The sequence below is a fragment of the Heliangelus exortis genome, chromosome Z, assembly GCF_036169615.1.
Source record: "Heliangelus exortis chromosome Z, bHelExo1.hap1, whole genome shotgun sequence".
NCBI classification, from domain to species: Eukaryota; Metazoa; Chordata; class Aves; order Apodiformes; family Trochilidae; genus Heliangelus; species Heliangelus exortis.
In genome coordinates, this window is record NC_092454.1 from 73,771,237 (window position 1) to 73,789,707 (window position 18,471).

Genomic DNA, 18,471 nt, shown 5'->3' on the forward strand with positions numbered 1-18,471 from the left:
CAGTGCTTAGGGCTGCAGCTGGCATTGTCTCTTTAACCCTTTCACAGAGGCAGCAATCAGCCAGGCGAGCTCGACAGTTACCAGCATGATAAAAGTTCTGAGTGCGGAGACAGCCCCATCAGGCACGCTCACCTCCCTCCTTCTCCCCCTCCCCACGGGGCGTCCTGCCCATGCTGTAGAATTCCTTGTTTGGGCGCAGGTCGATGAAGTGAGCGATGCGGTTAGACATGGCAAAAAAAGCTGAAATCATGCTTATGTCCCAGGCATCTTCACGGTCAAACCCGTGCCTCTCCAGCTTCTGGAAATGTTCTTCAGTGATGTTCTCAGCTCGACAGACGGCAAGAGCAAACTCCAGCATTGCCAGGTCCCGGTCACTCAGGTCAGCCAGTTTCCAGTTCACAACAACCTGCAGGGAGGCAGAAATCAGAGGCAGCACAGGTGGGCCCAGGACACAGTCTGGCTGGCTAACCACAAACCAAGCAGTGTCAGCACAAGGGCTTTCACTCATCACCTGAACCCAATGTCCTGGCTGCTCTCAGGTAAGAGTTATCTATTTTGCAGCCTGTCTTGTCTTGGGAACTACACTAGTTTTGATGAGCAGACCATGGAGGAGTTCTTGAACAAGACCCAATACCACCAAGGTGCTGCAGCTCCCCATGGGGTGTAACTGCCTCCACAGACCAGGTTAAACAGCAAATGTTGGGGGCAGCTGTGTCCCACCCTACAGTTTGCTTAGAAAGTGGATGTGGATACAAAGACCCCCACCTTGAGGTCTTGCCCCACTGGCTACTGGTCTGACTGCCTACCAACAATCCTAGTAAGCCAGGTGCTAAGGTTGGGCCCCAGATATGCCAAAATGGCTCAAGGTTGTGGAGAACCACATAGATCAAAGGCTCAAAATATAGGTTAAGAATCAAAACTTCAGGTGAGAAACCAGACACATAGAATCATAGAATGTCAGGTTGGAAGGGGCCTCAAGGATCATCTGGTCCAACCCTTCTCATATTATTGTTTATCTGAGATGTCCCAGCACGCATCAAGATGAGCCTTTAAACTTTCCAGAGTAGGGTATTCCACCCCTTCCCCTGGGAGACCATCCCAGTGCCTGACTGTCCTCAGGGTGGAAAATTTTCCTCTTCTGTCCAATTGGAATTTCCCCAGAAGCAACTTGTGCCCATTGCCCCTTGTCTTGTCCATGGGACTCCTTGGAAATGGGGAGTCCCCATCTTCTCTGCAGCTGCCCTTTAAGTACTGGAACATGGTAATAAGGTCTTGCCTGAACATGTGAGAGGGCCAATTCCCACCTCCCAGGGGAAAGAGGTAGGCACACACTGCTGTAACCCCACTGACCTGATCAGCCAGGGCTGGCTGCTTGGAATAGATCCGATGAAAAGCTCCATGAGCAACCACGCAGTAGGGACACCTGTTCACTATGCTTGTAGCCACAATTATGAGCTCTTTGTCTGCCCTGCTGAGTCGCCCTACAAGGACAGAAAAAGATTTGCTACATTTGCTAAAAACGGCCATCCCTGCACACATCCCTGGGGAGGCAGAGGGAAGGTCTGGACAGGGGCTGCCTGTCATGGCTTTCACCCAGTCAGCAGCCAAACACCACACAGCTCCTCACTCACCATTCCCTGGCCTGGAGAAGGGGGATAGAATGTGAAGGGGAGTCTGGTTGAGATAAAAACAATTCAGTGATTTAACTGGAATAAAATAGTGATAATTATAGAACATAGAAACAAGTGATACACAATGCAACTGTTCACACACAGCTGACCAGTGGCCATCCTGTCCCTGGCTAGTTTTCTCAGAGGGCAGAAAATCCTGAATCTGTAATTCTGGAAGAGAGAGAGCTTCCCAGCCAGCCCTCACCTATATTCTGAGTATGATGCTGTGTGATTTGGAATATTCCATCAGCCAAGCTGAACCTCTTGCTCTCATTGTGCTCCTGCACACCAGCAAGGCATGAGAATTCCGTTTCTTATGAACAGCCAAAAGCATCTCTATTTTATCATCATTCTTCTCCTAACATATCCCCCACAAAGCTCCTCCAGATACTGAGAAGAATGAGTTCATTCCAAGACAAAACCAGGAGCTCCAGAGAGCATGCAGGGAGCACTGCAACCACAGCTCTAGAAGACACAGAAGGGGCAGTGATTTTTAAAAGAAACACAGTAGGTTCAGATTTGAGATGATGAGAAAATGTTTTACAGTTAGGATGGTGAGTCCCTGGGACAGGTTACCCAGAGAAGTTGTGGGTGTCTCACCCCTGGATTTTTCTTGGTCAGGCTGCCCAGATCTTTGAGCAACCTGGTCTAGTGGGAGGTGTCCCTGTGCACAGCAGGGAGTTGCAACTCGACCTTTAAAGATCCCTTCCTACCTAAACCATTCTGTGACTCTGTGGTCACCCATGGGACCAGTTTACCCGGACAGTAGCTTGTGAAGCACCTAGTTAGGATGAGATATATGAGATTTGGTCAACAAGGAAACAATTCTAGTGGAGCACCATTACTTGCTCACTGAGTAGGAAGCTTGGTTGATACTTGTCTACATCTCAGAGGAAAATGGCTAGGGAGAGCATCGTCTAGTCTTCCTCTAATGCATTATTGCTGCTCTTATAGAAAAATATAGAGTTCTAAAACCTGCTAAGCAGATTTCAGCAAGTAAAAAATCACTGGCAGCTTTTGCAGGCAGAAAGGAAGGAAAAAAAACCCACATAAGGAATGACAAGTTACAATAGGGCTTTAGGAACTTCTAATGACCACCACAACTTCCACCATGTCCAGCCCTGTGACTGCTCTAAAAAAGCTGTGGAGAAGAAGGCTGTGCTCTGCTGCACACAGAATTGATCCTAATGATTTTCACAAGCAGCTTAAAAACAGGACTGTGCACAGCATCTGAGGAAGTCATCTGGCTGTATATCCGCACTCATGCTCTTTACCTTTTCCTAGATCATTAGCTGCAGGGTTTTTTCAAAACTACACTTCACAGGGAGGGTCAGGGTCCCTCCTGCTCCCCACAAAAGATACTGCTTTACAGAATCACAAAATTGTCACAGATGGAAAGGACCACTGCATCCAACTGTCCAATCTAGACTGGTCACCATGACTACACCTTCTCTGCCTGCCTGGCTCTGATGGCATGGGGATGCAGCCTCACCAGTGAAACCAGTGCCTCTGCCAGCACCCTTCCAGCACATGGGGGTCCCAGCTCATCTTCCTGCAGGCAGCAGCCCCTCCTCTTTGCCATGACATGGTGCAGAAGAGGCAGAAGAGCTTGGCTTGAGAGTGGCAACCTAAAGAGCATGCAGCTGTGTGCAAGATGAAGGAAGCCAGCAGCAGCTGCACAATTCCAGCCTCTGCCAGGAGAAGGAACCGTGAGGAAACATGTCTGGGGACATCAGAATTGTCACTCCTAGTAACTGCACATCTACAAAGGGAAGGGCAATTTGAAGGTGGTTCAATGGTTTACCTGTGTCTTTGTTGATGATTGCATTGTAATAAGCAAAAAAAGCTCTGAATTCAGCAGGTCGGTGAGACATGGCTTTGAACACGTTGGGCAGAAATCCAATCTGTTCAAGTAAAAATAAAAAACAAGAACTGTAACTGACCACAGACGATGACATTAATGCACTGGGCTTAAGAGAACAATTTTAGCACAGGAGTGCTGGGAATCTCTGCAGACATATTGCCTTGCCCTTTGAGCACATTTACACCCTGTGACTGAATGTGTAATGATGTGATTCTTAATTAGGTGTTGCTGCAGTTTCATAGCACAGCTAATGACCCTGCCCACTTCAGCCACAGCAGTAATCAAAGAATCACAGAATGGCTTAGGTTGGAAGGGACCTCAGAGATCATCTCCTCCAACCTCCCTGCCATGAGCAGGGATACCTCTCATCTAGGGTTGCTCAAATCCCCATCCAACCTCCAGGGAAGGGGCAGCCACAGATTCTCTGGGCAATCTGTTTCAGAGTCTCACCACCTCTGAGAGACCGGAGTCTCTCCTACCGAAGAACTTCTTCCTAATGACCACAGCCACATCGCCATGCTGCTTTCCAAACCAAGAGGCTGTCTGCATTCCCTGCACAGATGCTCCCACACCCATATGACTACCCTAAAACCTCTGTTCATTCTTCTCTTCCTCCTGAGATGAGAGGACACATAACAGGGACATCCCAACCTGAGCAGCAGGCAGTCTGAGGTGCTGGCACATGGTGGATGTACATGCTGGTACAGGGATGCTGCTCTTCAGAATGTTTATGGAAAAGAAGAGTAGCCCAGGTGTCACAGATTGAGGTGGCAACCTCCTTCCACAGCCTTACAAGTCCTCCTGTCTCACTGTTTACTGTTACTTACTACAGAATCTTTGAATTATTATCAGGGTTGGAAGGGACCTTAAAGATCATCTAGTTCCAACCCCTCTGCCATGGGTATACAGGGACACCTTTCAATAGATTAGGTTGTTCAGAGCCTTGTCCAGCCTGGCCTTAAAAACTTCCAGGGATGAGGCTTTGACTGTCTCCCTGGGCAACCCATCCCAGTGTCTCACCACCCTCATGGTGAAGAACTTTTTCCTAATGTCTAATCTGCATCTACCTAGTTTTAATCCATTCTCCCTAATCCTACCACTACCTGAGATCCTAAAGAATCCCTCACTAGCTTTCTTGTATGCTAACAACACAGGAGGCTCTTTCCCTCCTTGTCCAAAACCCATTAGTTTACTTAGAAGCCTCCAGCAACAGAGACTGGCAGCACAGTCTGGATATCCAAGACTGGCAGGTTCATTGGATACCATACATAGGTCTTTGCTGCTCCCCCACCAGTGCACTGAGATGGGTTTGCATCACAGCATGTGACATTTGAGCTGACTCTTCCTCTGCACATCATATTTACCTTCCATCTTGCTGACTCCTGTTGGTATTACATATTACAACATATACACATATTTCAACTTCAGTGGGGCCACTGCAGCAGCAGCAGAGCACAGGTTTGACAGGCTGGCAGGGAGGTGAGGTGAAGATCTCCCCTGAGGTGAAGATCTTGGGAGAAGGAAGTCTCCATAGAGCCGCAGGTGGTGGAATGTTCAAGCTAGCAGGAAGGACTCTGGCATTCCTTCTCTGCAAGAACAGGCAAGGAAACTCTTGTCCAGTTCCCTCTGTTCCCTTACACACAGTTCTGCATTAGGCTTGCTGTTCTGCCACTGTGCAGCCCATTTAGCTTTGGAGAAAAAAAAGTCAGAGTTCAAAAGCAGAAATACCTACCCTCCAGACGTTTAATACCGTCATCAAAACAGCGCCTTCCCTGTCTTCCGTCAATTAAAATTGTCAAAAACACACCTAATACTATGGGAAGTAAACACAGATGCTGCCCCAGAAAAAGAAAGACATGTCAGTATTCCAGCTACCACCATGCATGAGACTCCATCTGAAAAAGTTAGGAAAAATTTCTTTAACATGAGGGTAGTGGAACAATGGCACAGGTTGCCCAAGGAGGTGGTTGAGACCTCATCCTTGGAGATGTTCTGGAGGCTTGAGGAGGCTCTGAGCAACCTGACCTTGTTAAGGGTGTCCCTGCTTACTGCAGGAGAGTTGGACTAGCTAACCTTGAGACGTCCCTTCCAACCCAAGTTATTCTGTGATTCTATGAAACAACTCACTAGTCTCATGGAACCAGGGAGACTTACAATCCTGCCAACACACTCCAGGATTTCCAGTAAAATCCCCACTCTGTAGGCTGCAAGGAGCTGCACAAGAAGTGCTCACCTCAGTCTCTCCTACCAGGTTTGTGTTGTACCTAACTGGACCACAACTGCTCTCCCACTGTGTATGACCTGCTTGGGCTTTGGAACCTTTCCACTGAGAGTTTTGCAGCAGAAGTCCTGTACCTTCATTTCCACTTCCTCCATGAGCTCCACAATGTCATAGGGCAAGTCCTTCTTGTTGGGTACTGGGTACCTCCCCACAGGCTTGGCTGTGCTCTCCTCCTTGGTGCTGCATGCCACCTGGGCCCTCCTCCAGAGCCCTCCCGAGGCTAGGAGAGGCAGAAGCTGGGGAGAAAGGCAGGAGGAAAGGCTGTTACTTGGAGGGACATGAATTGTCTCAGCAGGTAGGACTTTTCCTCAACTTTTCTGGCAGCTCAGAGGCACCTCTGTTGCCGCAAGACACTTGCTGCTCTGGTAGCAGGGCAGCCAACACACTAGGAAAGGAAATCCAAGTCCTGCTCCTGGTTGCAGCCCTAAGCTGCTCTGAGGCCAGTTGGCAAGCACCACTGTCCCCTGTCCTCTCCTCTGCACCCCCTCAGCTGCAGGACACTCTCGCAGCCCTTACCAGCCGCCCAGCAGCCCCCTGCACCAGCACTGCTCCTGCAGCTCTGCCCCAGCTGAAAGGTGTTTCCCACCACAAAGCAACACCACATGGACACCCAGCAGTGGTCCTATCAGAGCTCCTTCAACAGAGCAGCAACAAGTATAAATCCAAGGCCTTTTTTTTCCATGCCAATCAGCCTTCCTCCAGGAAAAAGGCACATTCTCTCCTGAAAAACAATCAGCAGCACCTGAATCAGGTCTTATGGAGACCTAAACCAAGCATTTTCACACCAGAAACATTGTAAATGGCCACTGCAGTAAGAAGAAGTTGTGGTCTTGCAGCACAGGGGTTTTAGGCTGCCTGAGCACTTCATCTGTGCCACAAAGGGCACAGCTGCATCCCAGAGATGGGCTGGGCCAGAGCAGAGTGCCAGAGGGACAGGCAGTGGGCTTAGGCCCGCGGCCAGAGCCTGGGTGTCCCAGATGCTTGGAGGGCACCTTCCCAGATCCCCACAGCAGTCCTGGATGCTCCCAGGAGCACTGCAGCATCCCCAGTTACCCCCACCACTGCACAGTGCTCCCTACAGTTCTGAAGTGAGAACAAAACCGAGTGGTATCACTTGGCATATCCTCGAGTTCTGGCCTGACACATCGACACACTACTGCTGCGTCAAAGTGTAACTGTGATAATCAGGGCAGAGGCACTTCAGCTCACTGCTGTGAGGAAGGAAGAAGCTGAAGCAGCTGTACATATCCAGGTACCACCGCTGAAAATTATGAGAGGAACACTAAAGCATGTGTAAAAAGGGAAACCATCTTGGAAACGAAACTTTTGAGGATAAGAGCAAAGTCACACGGGGGTGCAACAAGTAGGGCCGCTGAGCAGCAATCCCCCCAGGTACCAGTCAGCGGTGCCGGGTCCAAAGCCACAGCAAGGCTGAGTGCACCCGTAGTGCGCAGGGAGAGTTTTCCTTCCTGTCCCGGGAAGCTCTGGGGTCGGAGGATGCCGGCTGTGACACGGTAGCAGTTCCGCAGGGCAGCAGCGGCATGGGGAAGGCTGCGAGGGCCCGGACAGCTTCATCCCCGCTGCCGGCGGCCGCCTCCGGTGGTCGCGCTGGGCCCCGACGGCGCCGCGGAGTCCGCCCCGTCCGGGCAAAGCCCCTGGGCGGGCACCGAGGGCAGACCCGGGCCGGGCTCCGGGGGGGCTGCCGGGAGGAGGAGACAAGAGCCCACAGAGCCGAGCCTTGAGCCGCTCCGGGATAGCCCTGCCGATACCCCGACCCCGCAACCCCCCCGTGGGCTCACACTACTCACGGGCCGCAAGCCACGCAGCACCGATCCGCTCATACCCGCTCCTCCCTCCCGGGCGGCCGGGGCGGGGCACGGCCGGGGCCGCCTTCTCCGGGTCCACCTACCCCAGCCCGGGCTACAGCCCGGGCCCAGCCCCCGGGCCGCCCCCTTCCCGCCCCTCCAGGCGCCGAGGGGGCCGGTGGCAGAGATGGAGGCTGGCGGGCACCCTGGTGGCTCCCCTGAGGCGGAGGCGGCGGTTGCCTGTGAGGCCTTTCGCCTGCTGCGGATCGAGCCCTCGGCCCTCGGCCCCGGCGCGGGGCGGGAGGGCAGCGCGGCGCGGGGCTCGGTAGGTGCCGGGGGTCGGGGGCCGGCCGGGACCCCCTCAGGTCCGGGAGTCCCGCAGGGCTGAGCCCGCTGCCCCCACAGCGGAACGCGCTGCGGAAGCGGAGGCGCTGGGAGCGGGTGGTGGCGGCCCGGCGAGGGAAGCGGCGGCAGGAGCGGGAGCGGAGCCGGGCCCGGCGGGCCGAGGGCGCAGGTGAGGGGTGGCGGGGGTCTGGCCGAGGGGCTCGGGGCGGGGCTCCGGCGGGGCCCGGCTGCCCGCTCTCTGCTCTGCTTCCCAGGGGCCGGCAGCCGGGCCGGCGAGAGGGCTGCGGCCGCCCTGGCGAGGGAGCGTCTGCTGGAGGCCCGGGTATCGGGGCCCCGGCTCTGTGTGGACCTCGGCGTGGCCGACCGAATGTCGCAGAAGGTACGAGTGCCGGGGCAACACAGCCCCTCTCCGGGGTATGGGGACTCCTCGAGTCATCCCCGGAGACCTGGGACGTGCCCGCAGTAGCCTCGACGGGGCCTGGTGGGTGCTTTGAGACCGCTGCCCCGCTCGGGTGGGCGCTCTGTTCCCTATGCCCTGCCCTGCCCCTGGAAACCTCCGTTTGGCGGGGAGAGGCCCGAGGGGAGCCTGCTGAAGCAGGGCAGGGGAGGTATCTGGAGCAGGTCACAGGTTTGTTCCAGCCGTGCTGGGTCGGTCCAAGCCTCTATCTCGGACGGGAGGTGAGGCTGCAGACCAGCTCTCCGGAGCTCAGCCCCTGGCAGGGGGATGCTGTCCCCTCCTTGTCCCTGCCTGGTGCCCAGCTCTGGTGGCTGCACTCCCAGCTCACTGAGTTTCCTTAGTGGCAGCTGAGCTGTGCTCCCCAGAACAGCCCTTCCGGAGCCTCACCCACCAGCTGGTGGCACAGGCGGGGTGGGTGTCTGCATGCCTGGGATGTGGCTCTGCCCTGGTCTGTGGGGTCACCGTGCTTGTTGTTTGTTGGAAGGAAACAAGCCGCCTTGCCTCCCAAATCAGGAGGCTCTATGGGGCAAACAGGAAGGCTCAGAAGCCGTTCTGGCTGTGTCTGACGGAGTTTGTGGAGGGCTCGTTGATCTACGAGGAGTGTTTCCGCATGAACGATGGCTTCTCCAATTACTTGGTAAGGGTCTCTGACCTCAATGCTTTCAATGGTCATAGCTCACCACTGCCACTGTGCTGGCCCTCAGTGTGTACCCAAGACAGGCTGGGGCTGCCTCAGGTGGTAGGAATGAAGTTCAGTGACACTGAGTGGGCTCAGATCTTCTTGCCCCTTGGCAGAGAAGGGCTGACAGGTAGTGAACTGCAGGGCCTTCTGGAGCAACCACATGTCCCTCCTGCCTACAAGAGGATAGTTCCTTCTCCATGTGCTATTTTTGGGGACAGGCAGACACGCAAGATTGGTTATGGTCTGGGGCAGGCCACACATTCCTGTTCTGAGTTTTTTACTGAGTTTCAGCAGACACCCAAGTCCAGACATTGACATTGAGCCATCTGCTCTGCAGCACAAGTGGGCATCTGATGGCAGTGAGGAGAGAAAACCATCTGAAGTGGAGATTCCTGAACCTCTCAAGAACTCATTTAAAATGAGGCAATCAATCCTAATTGAACCTGCCTGTCCTTAAGATATGTCTATTGATTTTGATGAGAAGTTAATTTAACCGATTTTGAGATATTCAGTGCCCATATAGAAACACCTAGGGCAGTAGTGCCAGTTCTGGTGTACTGTGTTCTAGAGCTGTTTTTTCTCTGGCAGGTGGAATTTGGGATAATACCTCCTTCTCTTTCTGTCTTGCACTTTTCAGATGGATATGACTCCGGAAAGTTTCCTGGACCTGTTTCCTTTAGATGCAATTGTTTATCTCACTCCTGACTCTGAGAATGGTAAGTATTTTACTTGATTTAGGAAACTGTGGAAACTAGGGGGAACAATTGACTTCTAAGCTTTTACTTTTAGAAGAAACCTGTGTACTCTGATGCTCTGTGGAGTCATATCTCAATCTGTTTTGACAGGGAATGAGGTTTTGAGTCAAGGCTGTGTGTGATCTGCAGCAGACTTAATTTAAAACCTATGCGTAGACTCCCCATGGTTTGTCACACTACAAACTGGAGATGCTGTGGTACTTCTGAGGAGAGTCTGAATTACACCTTTCTGTGAAATAACATAGGAGCTACAACATTTTTTTTATTCCTTAATTTGCTGCTGTGTTTATTTTCTCCCCTTCCTCCATTTCTAACCAGCCACGTGTTCCTGGGGACATAGATCTCTTTCTTGTTTTACATGAGGGCTTACTCTGATGAAGACTCTTGGTAAGGGTGGGGGAGGGTTTTAGCAGGAGGCCTTAGCATTGGGGATGCACCTGCAGAGCAGGTTGTGATCAGAGGACCAGCCATGTCTGGGGACAGACAGCAATTCTTTGGAGCAATGTGTGGTGTCTTCTGGCACACCATGATCTCCTCTGTGGGTCAGGCAGATGCTCCTGTCTCCAGGGCCTGAGCCTCCCTCACAGCCTGAGGCTCCAGGTGACTGCTGACTCTGGCCACAACTTTTCCATGGAAGTGGGGGGTCTTGCTTGGGGAATGGTGTAGGGCAAGATTTTGCTGTTGTGTGGTGATTAGCAAGTACTTATCTTGTTTCTAGTCCTTGAAGATATTGATCCCAATAAAGTGTACATCCTTGGAGGCCTGGTGGATGAAAGCATTCACAAGGTGGGTAGCAACCTGTCAGAACCCAAAGGTTCTGTCTCCTCGCTTCCCATTGGACATCCCATTGGTAACTAGCAACTAGCACTGCTGCCTCCAGACATCACTGCTCAGCCATCAGCTCTTTGTCCTCGAGGTTCTGCCTGGATTCAGCACCAGGCTGAGAGAGGCTGCAGCACTCTGGGTGGAATGAACCCCAGAACAGTTTTTGTTCCATAACTGCTTGTACCCAAAATTAAGTGCTTCCTGTGCCAGTCTGTGCATGTTGGGCACCTTGTTCCCATTTCCCTGGCAGAAGCTGACCCTGCAGAGGGCACATGAGCAGTCCTTGCAGACAGCACGCCTGCCCATCCGGGAGTACATGGTGAAAACCATCAGCACCAAGAACTACCACTCAGAGACACTGGCAATTAATCAAGGTGAGGCACTGAGCTGTGTCCTGTCACTGGCCCGGGCTGGGGCAGGGGGGAGGGTGTTAGGCACCATGGCTTCCAGATGGAGGTTTGGTGCTGAAGAATGGGTTGGCACTGGGGCAGAGGTTTCTCCTGCTAGGTTTTATCCCTCATGCCCCCATTTTAGAGTCTTCCATGCTTCTCTGCATCATCCTGTTGACAGGAGCAGGACTCTATTGTGTCACTCCTGCTATGCACAAAGCTGTGAGCAGCTTGTGTGGGGAGGTGAGAGGAGGCTGCTGTTGCTCCAAATCACACAAAGCCCCAGGCAAGGGAGAAGGACAGAAGACCTCAGGCCTATGTCAGGCTCAGTCCAGGAAAGGCTGGCAGCACCACACTGCCAGGAATTGCCACCCTGATAGCACCATATCATTCGTGACCTTGGGCTGGGCTGTCTGGTCACACCTGGATGTGCCTGTGCTCCTCACCTCTGCTGGGTGCCTGAGGCCTAGTCATGGCAACACCTCTGTGCTAGGGACTGTGAAGGGGCTCATGTCCTAGGCCAGCTCTAGTAAATTCTTACTTTGGTGTGAGGACTTTGTTGCCCTCCATGTCAGCACAAGGCAGAGTAAGAAATGGAGGGCTCTGCTGAGCACCAAGCCCAGCTGTTGTAATTCCCAGATGTTTTGCAGCCAGTGGGGTGGATATTACAGGGATTGTTCTTGACACCTGTGTCACAGTGTGGTCCTTCTCTCTGTTCCTGACAGTCTTTGATGTCTTATCAACGTACTATGAGACCCGAAGCTGGCCAGCAGCCTTGAAAGCTGGAGTTTCTTCTGGAAAAGGCTATGTGCTACCAGATGCAGTGAAACAAGTGGAAATACCTCAGCATGACAATGCACAAGAAAACTCTTTTATTTTGTGATGTTAAGGAGCTATGCAGACAGGAGGCAAACTCAAACTATCAAGCAGAAGAAACAGCATGAATGCCCATAGTGAAAACAGCTCTGCTTAAATCTTGTTTAAGGACCTTGTTGAGCTTGACACATTCTACCTCAGCAGTACAATGCTGGCAATGACTTTTCCATGTGAACAGGAAGAAAAGAGAAGCCGATGGAGCCCTGAGGTCAAGTGAAAACTGACAGGAATTCAGTTCTACTTCTTTGCAGATGCTTGCTAGTGTATTTCTGACTCTTGCATCAGAACTTGCTTTGGGACAGGAAGCAGGGTCTTAAGGTATTTCTTTCATCTTGATTAAACAGTAAATAAGGTGAAGTTAGAATTGCAAAGCTCACTTGTAAGAAAAATTCCTTCCCATGGAAAAGGGCAGGGCTGTTCCAACCAGGGAATGCAGGAGGGAAAGTGACTCACCAGTGGAGAAACAGTTCCCAGGTGTGCCATGTCCTAACAACTTTAGGCCTGTTGAAGACTTGGTGAGTTATTGAAACGTACAGCTAATCTGTTCATCTAATCTAGAAATGATCTCTTCAGTTCCCACTGCACTGTTACTGACACATGCATGACATTACACACTGCCATGTGAAGTTCACTAACCCTAATGTTCCTCCTGGAGGGTACCTGGGATTTGATTATGCCCTGCATAAAGAGCAGTGATGCATTTTATGGCCATAGCAGGAAGCATTTTTGATGGATATAAGTCAGTATGTTGTTACCTTAACTATTGTTGCTAAAACACACACACACAAAAACCCTCACAGTCAATGACAATTGACACCAGAGGTCTTCTAAGATAAATGACTGTCTCATATGCTTATGTGTTTTCATGTCACCTTTAGATCAGGAGCTTTTCACAACACCTGGAATGCCAGTTTCTATCAGGCAGTGTCAGAACAGCCTGCTGCAGCAGAAGCTGCTACTCCTGCTGAACAGAGGGTGCCTGATGCATTGCTGTGCTCTACAGGCTCTTTTAGTGTCCTGTGCGCTCTTCAGTACCCCTGTTCATCAGCTGATGAATTCTGTGCGTGTTTGTTGGCCTGGCTGTTAGAGCCTTGATGGTTAGGAGGGCCACACCACTGCCTTCTGCCACAGCTGCCACCCTCTCCCACACCAGGGTTCAGTTGTAAAGACTTACCATTTGCTCCCTCTGGAAACATTAAAGAATGAGCAAAAAATGAGGGGTGGCCTCCCACCAGTGTTACCAACCCACAGAACTATCGTGTCCCCACACTGCCCTGGGGCTGGGTGGGATGTGGTGTTGCTCAGCAGACCCCTGCATCCTGAGCACAGGCAGCTGTGGAAACTGACTCACTACAGGTGTCCCTTGGAGAAAACTGCTGCTTCCAAACAAGCCCCTAAGTCAGACACCAGAAATGAGGGACCTGCCCCTGCCCTCTTCATCAGCCAGGGCTGAGGTTGTACCTTCAGCACGGAGGCTCCACAGCTTGACCACCTGTGGGAGAAAACAGCTCACCCCAAGCTAGGGATGTACTGCACAGGACAGAAGAACTACTAAGGAGGCTGGGAAGAGGAGGTTGCCCTCCACCAGGCAGGCCAGCATCTCAGGGCAGCTCCACAGCTGAGAAGGTGGCATTTCAGTCCTGGGGTACTCATTCCTTCTGGAAGACGTGGATTGGTAAGTAGCACGGTGCAGTTATCAGGGAGTTTCTCAAGCATCAGCAAATCAAACTGGCTGATACACAGACACCACATCAGGAGAGCAAAATGATGTGGTGCTTCCCTTGCCTGGGACAACCCTCTCCAGCTCTTGCAAGGAAAAGCAGTAAATACAGTATCCCCAATTAGCTTTCCATTACAAGTTCAGACACAGAAGCCACAGAAAGTTGAAAGAGCAGCCCGAGTTCCCTCAATGTCAGGCCAGGGTGGGATTTGCCATCACCCTAATTCAGCCTGCCTGGAGAGTGAGTAGGAGGCAGGCAGGCCAAAAGGGTCTTGCCTTTCTCCTGTTTGTAAGACAACACCCTGAGACTGTCCACCTGCAAGGCCTCTGAGAAGTGAGGGACAAGCCCTAGGCAAGATACATGACTAAGCACTCCTAAGAGTTTGCGTATGACATACAGATTGCATACACAGCATAAATGGAGCTGGGCTGGAGATCAGAATGCCCTTCCCCCTGACTACCCCCTGGACGGGGCAGCTCTTGGTGGAGTTAAGTCAACAGGCATGGACACATCCTTCTGTGACCATGCTGGAGCTGTAGGGATTAAAACCCACAGGGGGAAGGGCCTGGTAGTGGACTGAGGGAAGATGTCTGGGATCATTCCCACCCAGAGCACCCATGTGCCCCTATCACAACAGGGGAACCCTGAACTGCTGCAGCAGGCAGAACAAGGCAGCTGTGAGGGCTGTGTGCTGGCGGGTGAGGAGCTTGGCACCCAGATCTGGGCAGCCTTGCAGGCAAAGCTGCTGGTGAACAGCCTGCACAAGCTGCTGGTAGGTGCCCACCACATCTGCAAGTGCTGCCTCAAGGTCCTGCTGCCTCTGCCTGCAGAGCTGGCAGTGTGTCACCTGGAAGCAGACCACTGCCAGCTGAACCAGGTGGTCAAATGTCACCCTCAGCACACCCTGCAGCTCTTTGAGGGGCCGCTCTGTTTTCAGGAGCTCCTGGCAGCTGGACAGCAGGTCTCGGGAGGCTAAGCCAAGGGCATCCTTGCTCTCAGCACACTGCTCTGCACATTGATCTTGCAGGTGGGCTGCTTGGTTCCCAGACAGCTTCTCCACAACCTTCTGAAGCTCTGTGGTATAGGCTAGGAAGCAGGAAACATCTGCAGAGCTCATCCATGCCTGGTCCTTAAGCTGGCTGAGGGCTCTTACATGAGGGGCCCACCATGCCATGTCTCTAGCAGTGGAGACTGGGTAACTGCCCACAGGGGTCCCAGGAAGAATGCAGCTGCTGGTTGGTGGGGTGGTCAGAGGCCTCAGAAACATACTGCACATGGGCATGGTGGTTTCATGTTCCCCATTATCATCAGGCCTGTGGAAGCAGCTAACATAGGACAGCTGACAGCTGCACTTCTCTATCCCAAGCTGTGGTGCAGATGTCTTCTTCACTGTGGAAAAATCAAAGGATCTGGTCATGATGGGGTCAGATGGGGTCTGCTCATCCTTCTTGTGGCTAAAGCAGAGGAAAGAATGTTTTGATCCCTCATGGTTTTCTGCTCTTTTCCCCAGGGAGTACAAGGGAACTGGGCCTGAGGAGATGGAAAGCCCTACAGATGGAGAGAGAGGAGGGTCTTTCTCTGCCTCAGTAGCCTGTTCCTTGGGAAGAGGAGTCTGGACAGGCTGTGGCTGTTCAGTTCCTGTGTCCTTTCCAGGCTTTCCTTCATCCAGCCCCTGGCTGCTTGCCAACTCTTTCTCAAAGAGTGGTCCAGCTGGGGAAGTTAGCATCTCCCTTCTGACAGCATCAGCCTCCAGGCACCTACTGGTCTTCTGGGAGGCCAAAAGCTCTACTGGAACATCCACCCTTTCCTGAGACGGCCTGGGTGATACCAGATTTGTCCTTATCCCAAAGGAGAGCCAGGAGAGGCGAGTTATAACCCCTGAAGTGCTGCTGCTGTCTATTAAGAGCTGGGTTGCATCTGGAAAACCCACATGATTTTTACTGTGCACCTTCCACAAGGTGTCCTTGCTTACCACCTGTCTGCTTCTTGCCTGTGCCAAGGCACTGTCACTGCTGCTCCCAGCACAGCTGTCACCAGGACCTTGAGATTCTTTGCAGTGAGCAGAGGCAGGCTCCTCACATGCTGCTGGCCACCCAGCAGTGGGCAATGTTCCCCGGTCCTGGACCACTTCCTGGGGAGAGGCCACACTGGGAGCAGAGGGTGACAGTGTGTGTTCCTTACCACGGCAGGTCCCCTCTTGTCCCACCAGTGGGGGTACCTCACCAGCCTTGTGCTGGGCTGCTGTCATCTCACCCTCTTCCTCCAGTGCCCGCTGGGCCAGCCAGCCTCCCATGGCCACACAGCTCTCCTCACTCAGCCACCTAGAATTTGCCTTCATAGAGGAACTTTCTTGGGCAGTTGTTCCATTTTGTCCCTTAGGAAGGGGCTCAGCTTCCTCCAGAGAGAGGGGAGATGGGTGTACAGCACATCTAGGTTGGAGTCCACTATCCACATGTATGGCAACCCCTGCAATCTCCTTTCCCTGTGGGCCACCCTGTGAACAAATAGCTGAAATGGAAGAAATGACAGCATCAGTCACTGATTTGGTTTCCATGGTGTCGGGCTCCATTTCCATCAGGTCAGAGGAGTGGCTGATGCTAGCAGTGTCTCCCCGGGGATGTGTGGCAGTGGGCAGCCCCATCTCTGCGTCCTTTGTGGTGCTTTCTGCAGCAGGCTGAGCACAGAATGGTGGTAGGGGTGGCCAAGAGCAACAGCTCTGTCGAGGGCCTGGCAGAGCCAAGGGGAAGGTGACCTGAGAGGTGTAATCTGTTTTCAGGAAGGATCTCCTCTTCCTCAGGCTCTTTCCATGTGTCAACTCCTTTTCCTTTCTGTGTTTCTCCCTTGCTGCCTGCCTTGCCATCAGGTTTTCCCCCGAGCTGTGGCACCTGGGTTCCTTTGGAATGCAGGAGTTATCTGCACCCTCCCAGGAGGTCTGGGTGCAGCCTGCTGTAAAAAAAAGTGAGTCAGGGAACAGCCCCGGAACATCCACCCATTTATACAGGAGGCCAAAAGGCTCTGTGTGAACATGCCCTGCAATAGCAGACCTGAATGTTTGGCAGCAAAGTCTAGTCCCCAAGTGCATGTTACGATCAAGCACCTACTTGGAATCAGCTGTGTCAATAAAAACTGAGAGTCTGGGCCTGTGGCTACAAAAGCTGAAGTCCAGGATTAGTGATGAAGGGCACTGGATTGTCTCTCCCCTCCTTTACTGCAGTCTCTTTATCAGCCTGCAGGTATAATTTTCATGTTGATTTTGGTGATATTAGCAGCAGCTACAGAGAGCACCAACTACAACTGTAGATTTATTAACACCGACTAGAAACATTTTCAGAAATTCCCAGCCTGGGTATTATATGATAAAACTTTCCAGAGATTAGCTGTGTGCCTGGACATGGTATTGTTGCCCTGCATGAATGTAAAAGCCAAAATTGCAGAATCACAGAATGCTGTAGCTTGGAAGAGTCCTCCAAGCTCATCCAGTCCAACCTTTGACCAACACCAGCATCAACCACTAAACCCTGTCCTTAAGGACCAGATCCAAATGCCTTTTAAATGCCTCCAGCGATGGGGACTCCACCACTCTCCTGGGCCATCCCAATGCCTGACAACCCTCTCAGTGACAAAATATTTCCTAACACCCAGCCCAAAGCTCCCCTGGCACAGCTTCCATCCCTTCCCTCTGCTCCTATCCCATCCCTCAGGAGCAGAGGCTTTTTCCCTCCTCCCTCCACCCTCCCTTGAGGCAGCAGCACAGAGCCATCAGGTCTCCTCTCACCTCCTCCAGACCAAACACCCCCAGCTCCTCAGCCCCTCACAGGATTTGTGCTCCAGGCCCTGAATCAGCTTTCTTGCCCTTCTCTGGACACTCTCCAGCACTTCTCTGTCCCTCCTGTAGTGAGGTGCCCAGAACTGAACACAGTGCTCAAGATGTGGCCTCCGCAAAGCTGAGTACAGAGGGATGATCCCCTCCCTGTTCCTGCTGGCCACTGAGTTCCTAACATAAGCCAGGATGCCATTGCCTTCTTGGCCACCTGCACACACTGCTGACTCATTTTAAGTCACTATCAACCAATACCCCCAGGTCCCTTTCCAACTCACAGCTCTCTAACTACACTTCCCCAAGTCTGTATCTTACCATGGGGTTGTTATGACCCAGGTGCAAGACCTGGCACTTGGCTTTCTTAAACCTTGTACAGTTAACCTTGGCCTGTTGGTCTAACCTGTCTAGGTCCTGCTGTAAGGCTTCCCTACCCTCCAGCAGATCAACACACCCACAAAATTGTTCTAACTACACGAAATAAATTCTTAAGAAGTTCAGTTGAAATGCTGAAATGCTGATCATTTCAGAAAACAGAATCCTCTCCTTTCTGAGAACCTTTCTGCACTCAACCACCAAACTCCTTGACTCAACGTGCCCTTGACATAAAAAAAATTATATTTTATCTCGGGGCTGAAGGAACAATTATGTTTTACAGCTTTTAGCTCTCCTCAGCTTCAAGGAAGACAATCAGAGTGAAGGTACTACCTGAGAGTGGGAGTATTTGTCATGGAGCTCCCTGTCAGAGCAAAGATACACATCCCTCCTGTGCTGTTTCTGGGACTCATCACTCTTCATCACCCAAGGTTCAGCCTACCCAGAAGGATGCAGAGACCTTACTCGTGCATCCAGAACTATGTTGGCTTCAGGGCCAGGCAGAGCCATACATCTTTATTCTGGAATTCCTGCAGAAATCTGGGGACTTTCCAGAATTCCAGACTCATTTGAACACTTGACTTTTTCTTGGATCCAGTGCTTGGATTC

At 52.1% G+C, this 18,471-nt stretch overlaps 3 protein-coding genes across 6 annotated transcripts in view; 1 reads left to right on the top strand and 2 right to left on the bottom strand.

Annotated features, from left to right (window-relative positions):
- Position 1: 1 nt before the first annotated feature.
- LOC139790196 (uncharacterized) lies at positions 2–9,095 on the bottom strand. The gene is made up of 6 exons (XM_071731688.1): positions 8,924–9,095; positions 7,624–8,372; positions 5,890–6,051; positions 3,475–3,574; positions 1,351–1,481; positions 2–406 (listed from the first exon to the last, which is right to left on the bottom strand). The coding sequence occupies exons 1-6, from the start codon at positions 9,093–9,095 to the stop codon at positions 119–121; spliced, it is 1,602 nt and encodes a 533-aa protein (XP_071587789.1). The 3' UTR covers positions 2–118.
- On the top strand, positions 7,808–12,306 carry TRMT10B (tRNA methyltransferase 10B). The gene is made up of 8 exons (XM_071731811.1): positions 7,808–7,945; positions 8,026–8,134; positions 8,220–8,344; positions 8,907–9,059; positions 9,742–9,820; positions 10,578–10,645; positions 10,935–11,058; positions 11,799–12,306. Exons 1-8 carry the CDS (start codon positions 7,808–7,810, stop codon positions 11,954–11,956), a joined length of 954 nt encoding a protein of 317 aa, XP_071587912.1. The 3' UTR covers positions 11,957–12,306.
- The window catches only part of FRMPD1 (FERM and PDZ domain containing 1), a 39,428-nt gene continuing 32,879 nt past the window's right edge, over positions 11,923–18,471 (bottom strand). For 3 of the 4 annotated variants that reach the window (XM_071731802.1, XM_071731799.1, XM_071731800.1), the window contains one exon: positions 11,923–16,616. In XM_071731802.1, coding sequence (XP_071587903.1) covers positions 14,299–16,616 — 2,318 coding nt within the window. In that variant the 3' untranslated portion in view covers positions 11,923–14,298. The remainder of the gene's footprint in view (positions 16,617–18,471) is intronic. The other variant, XM_071731801.1, reaches the window with a different exon arrangement.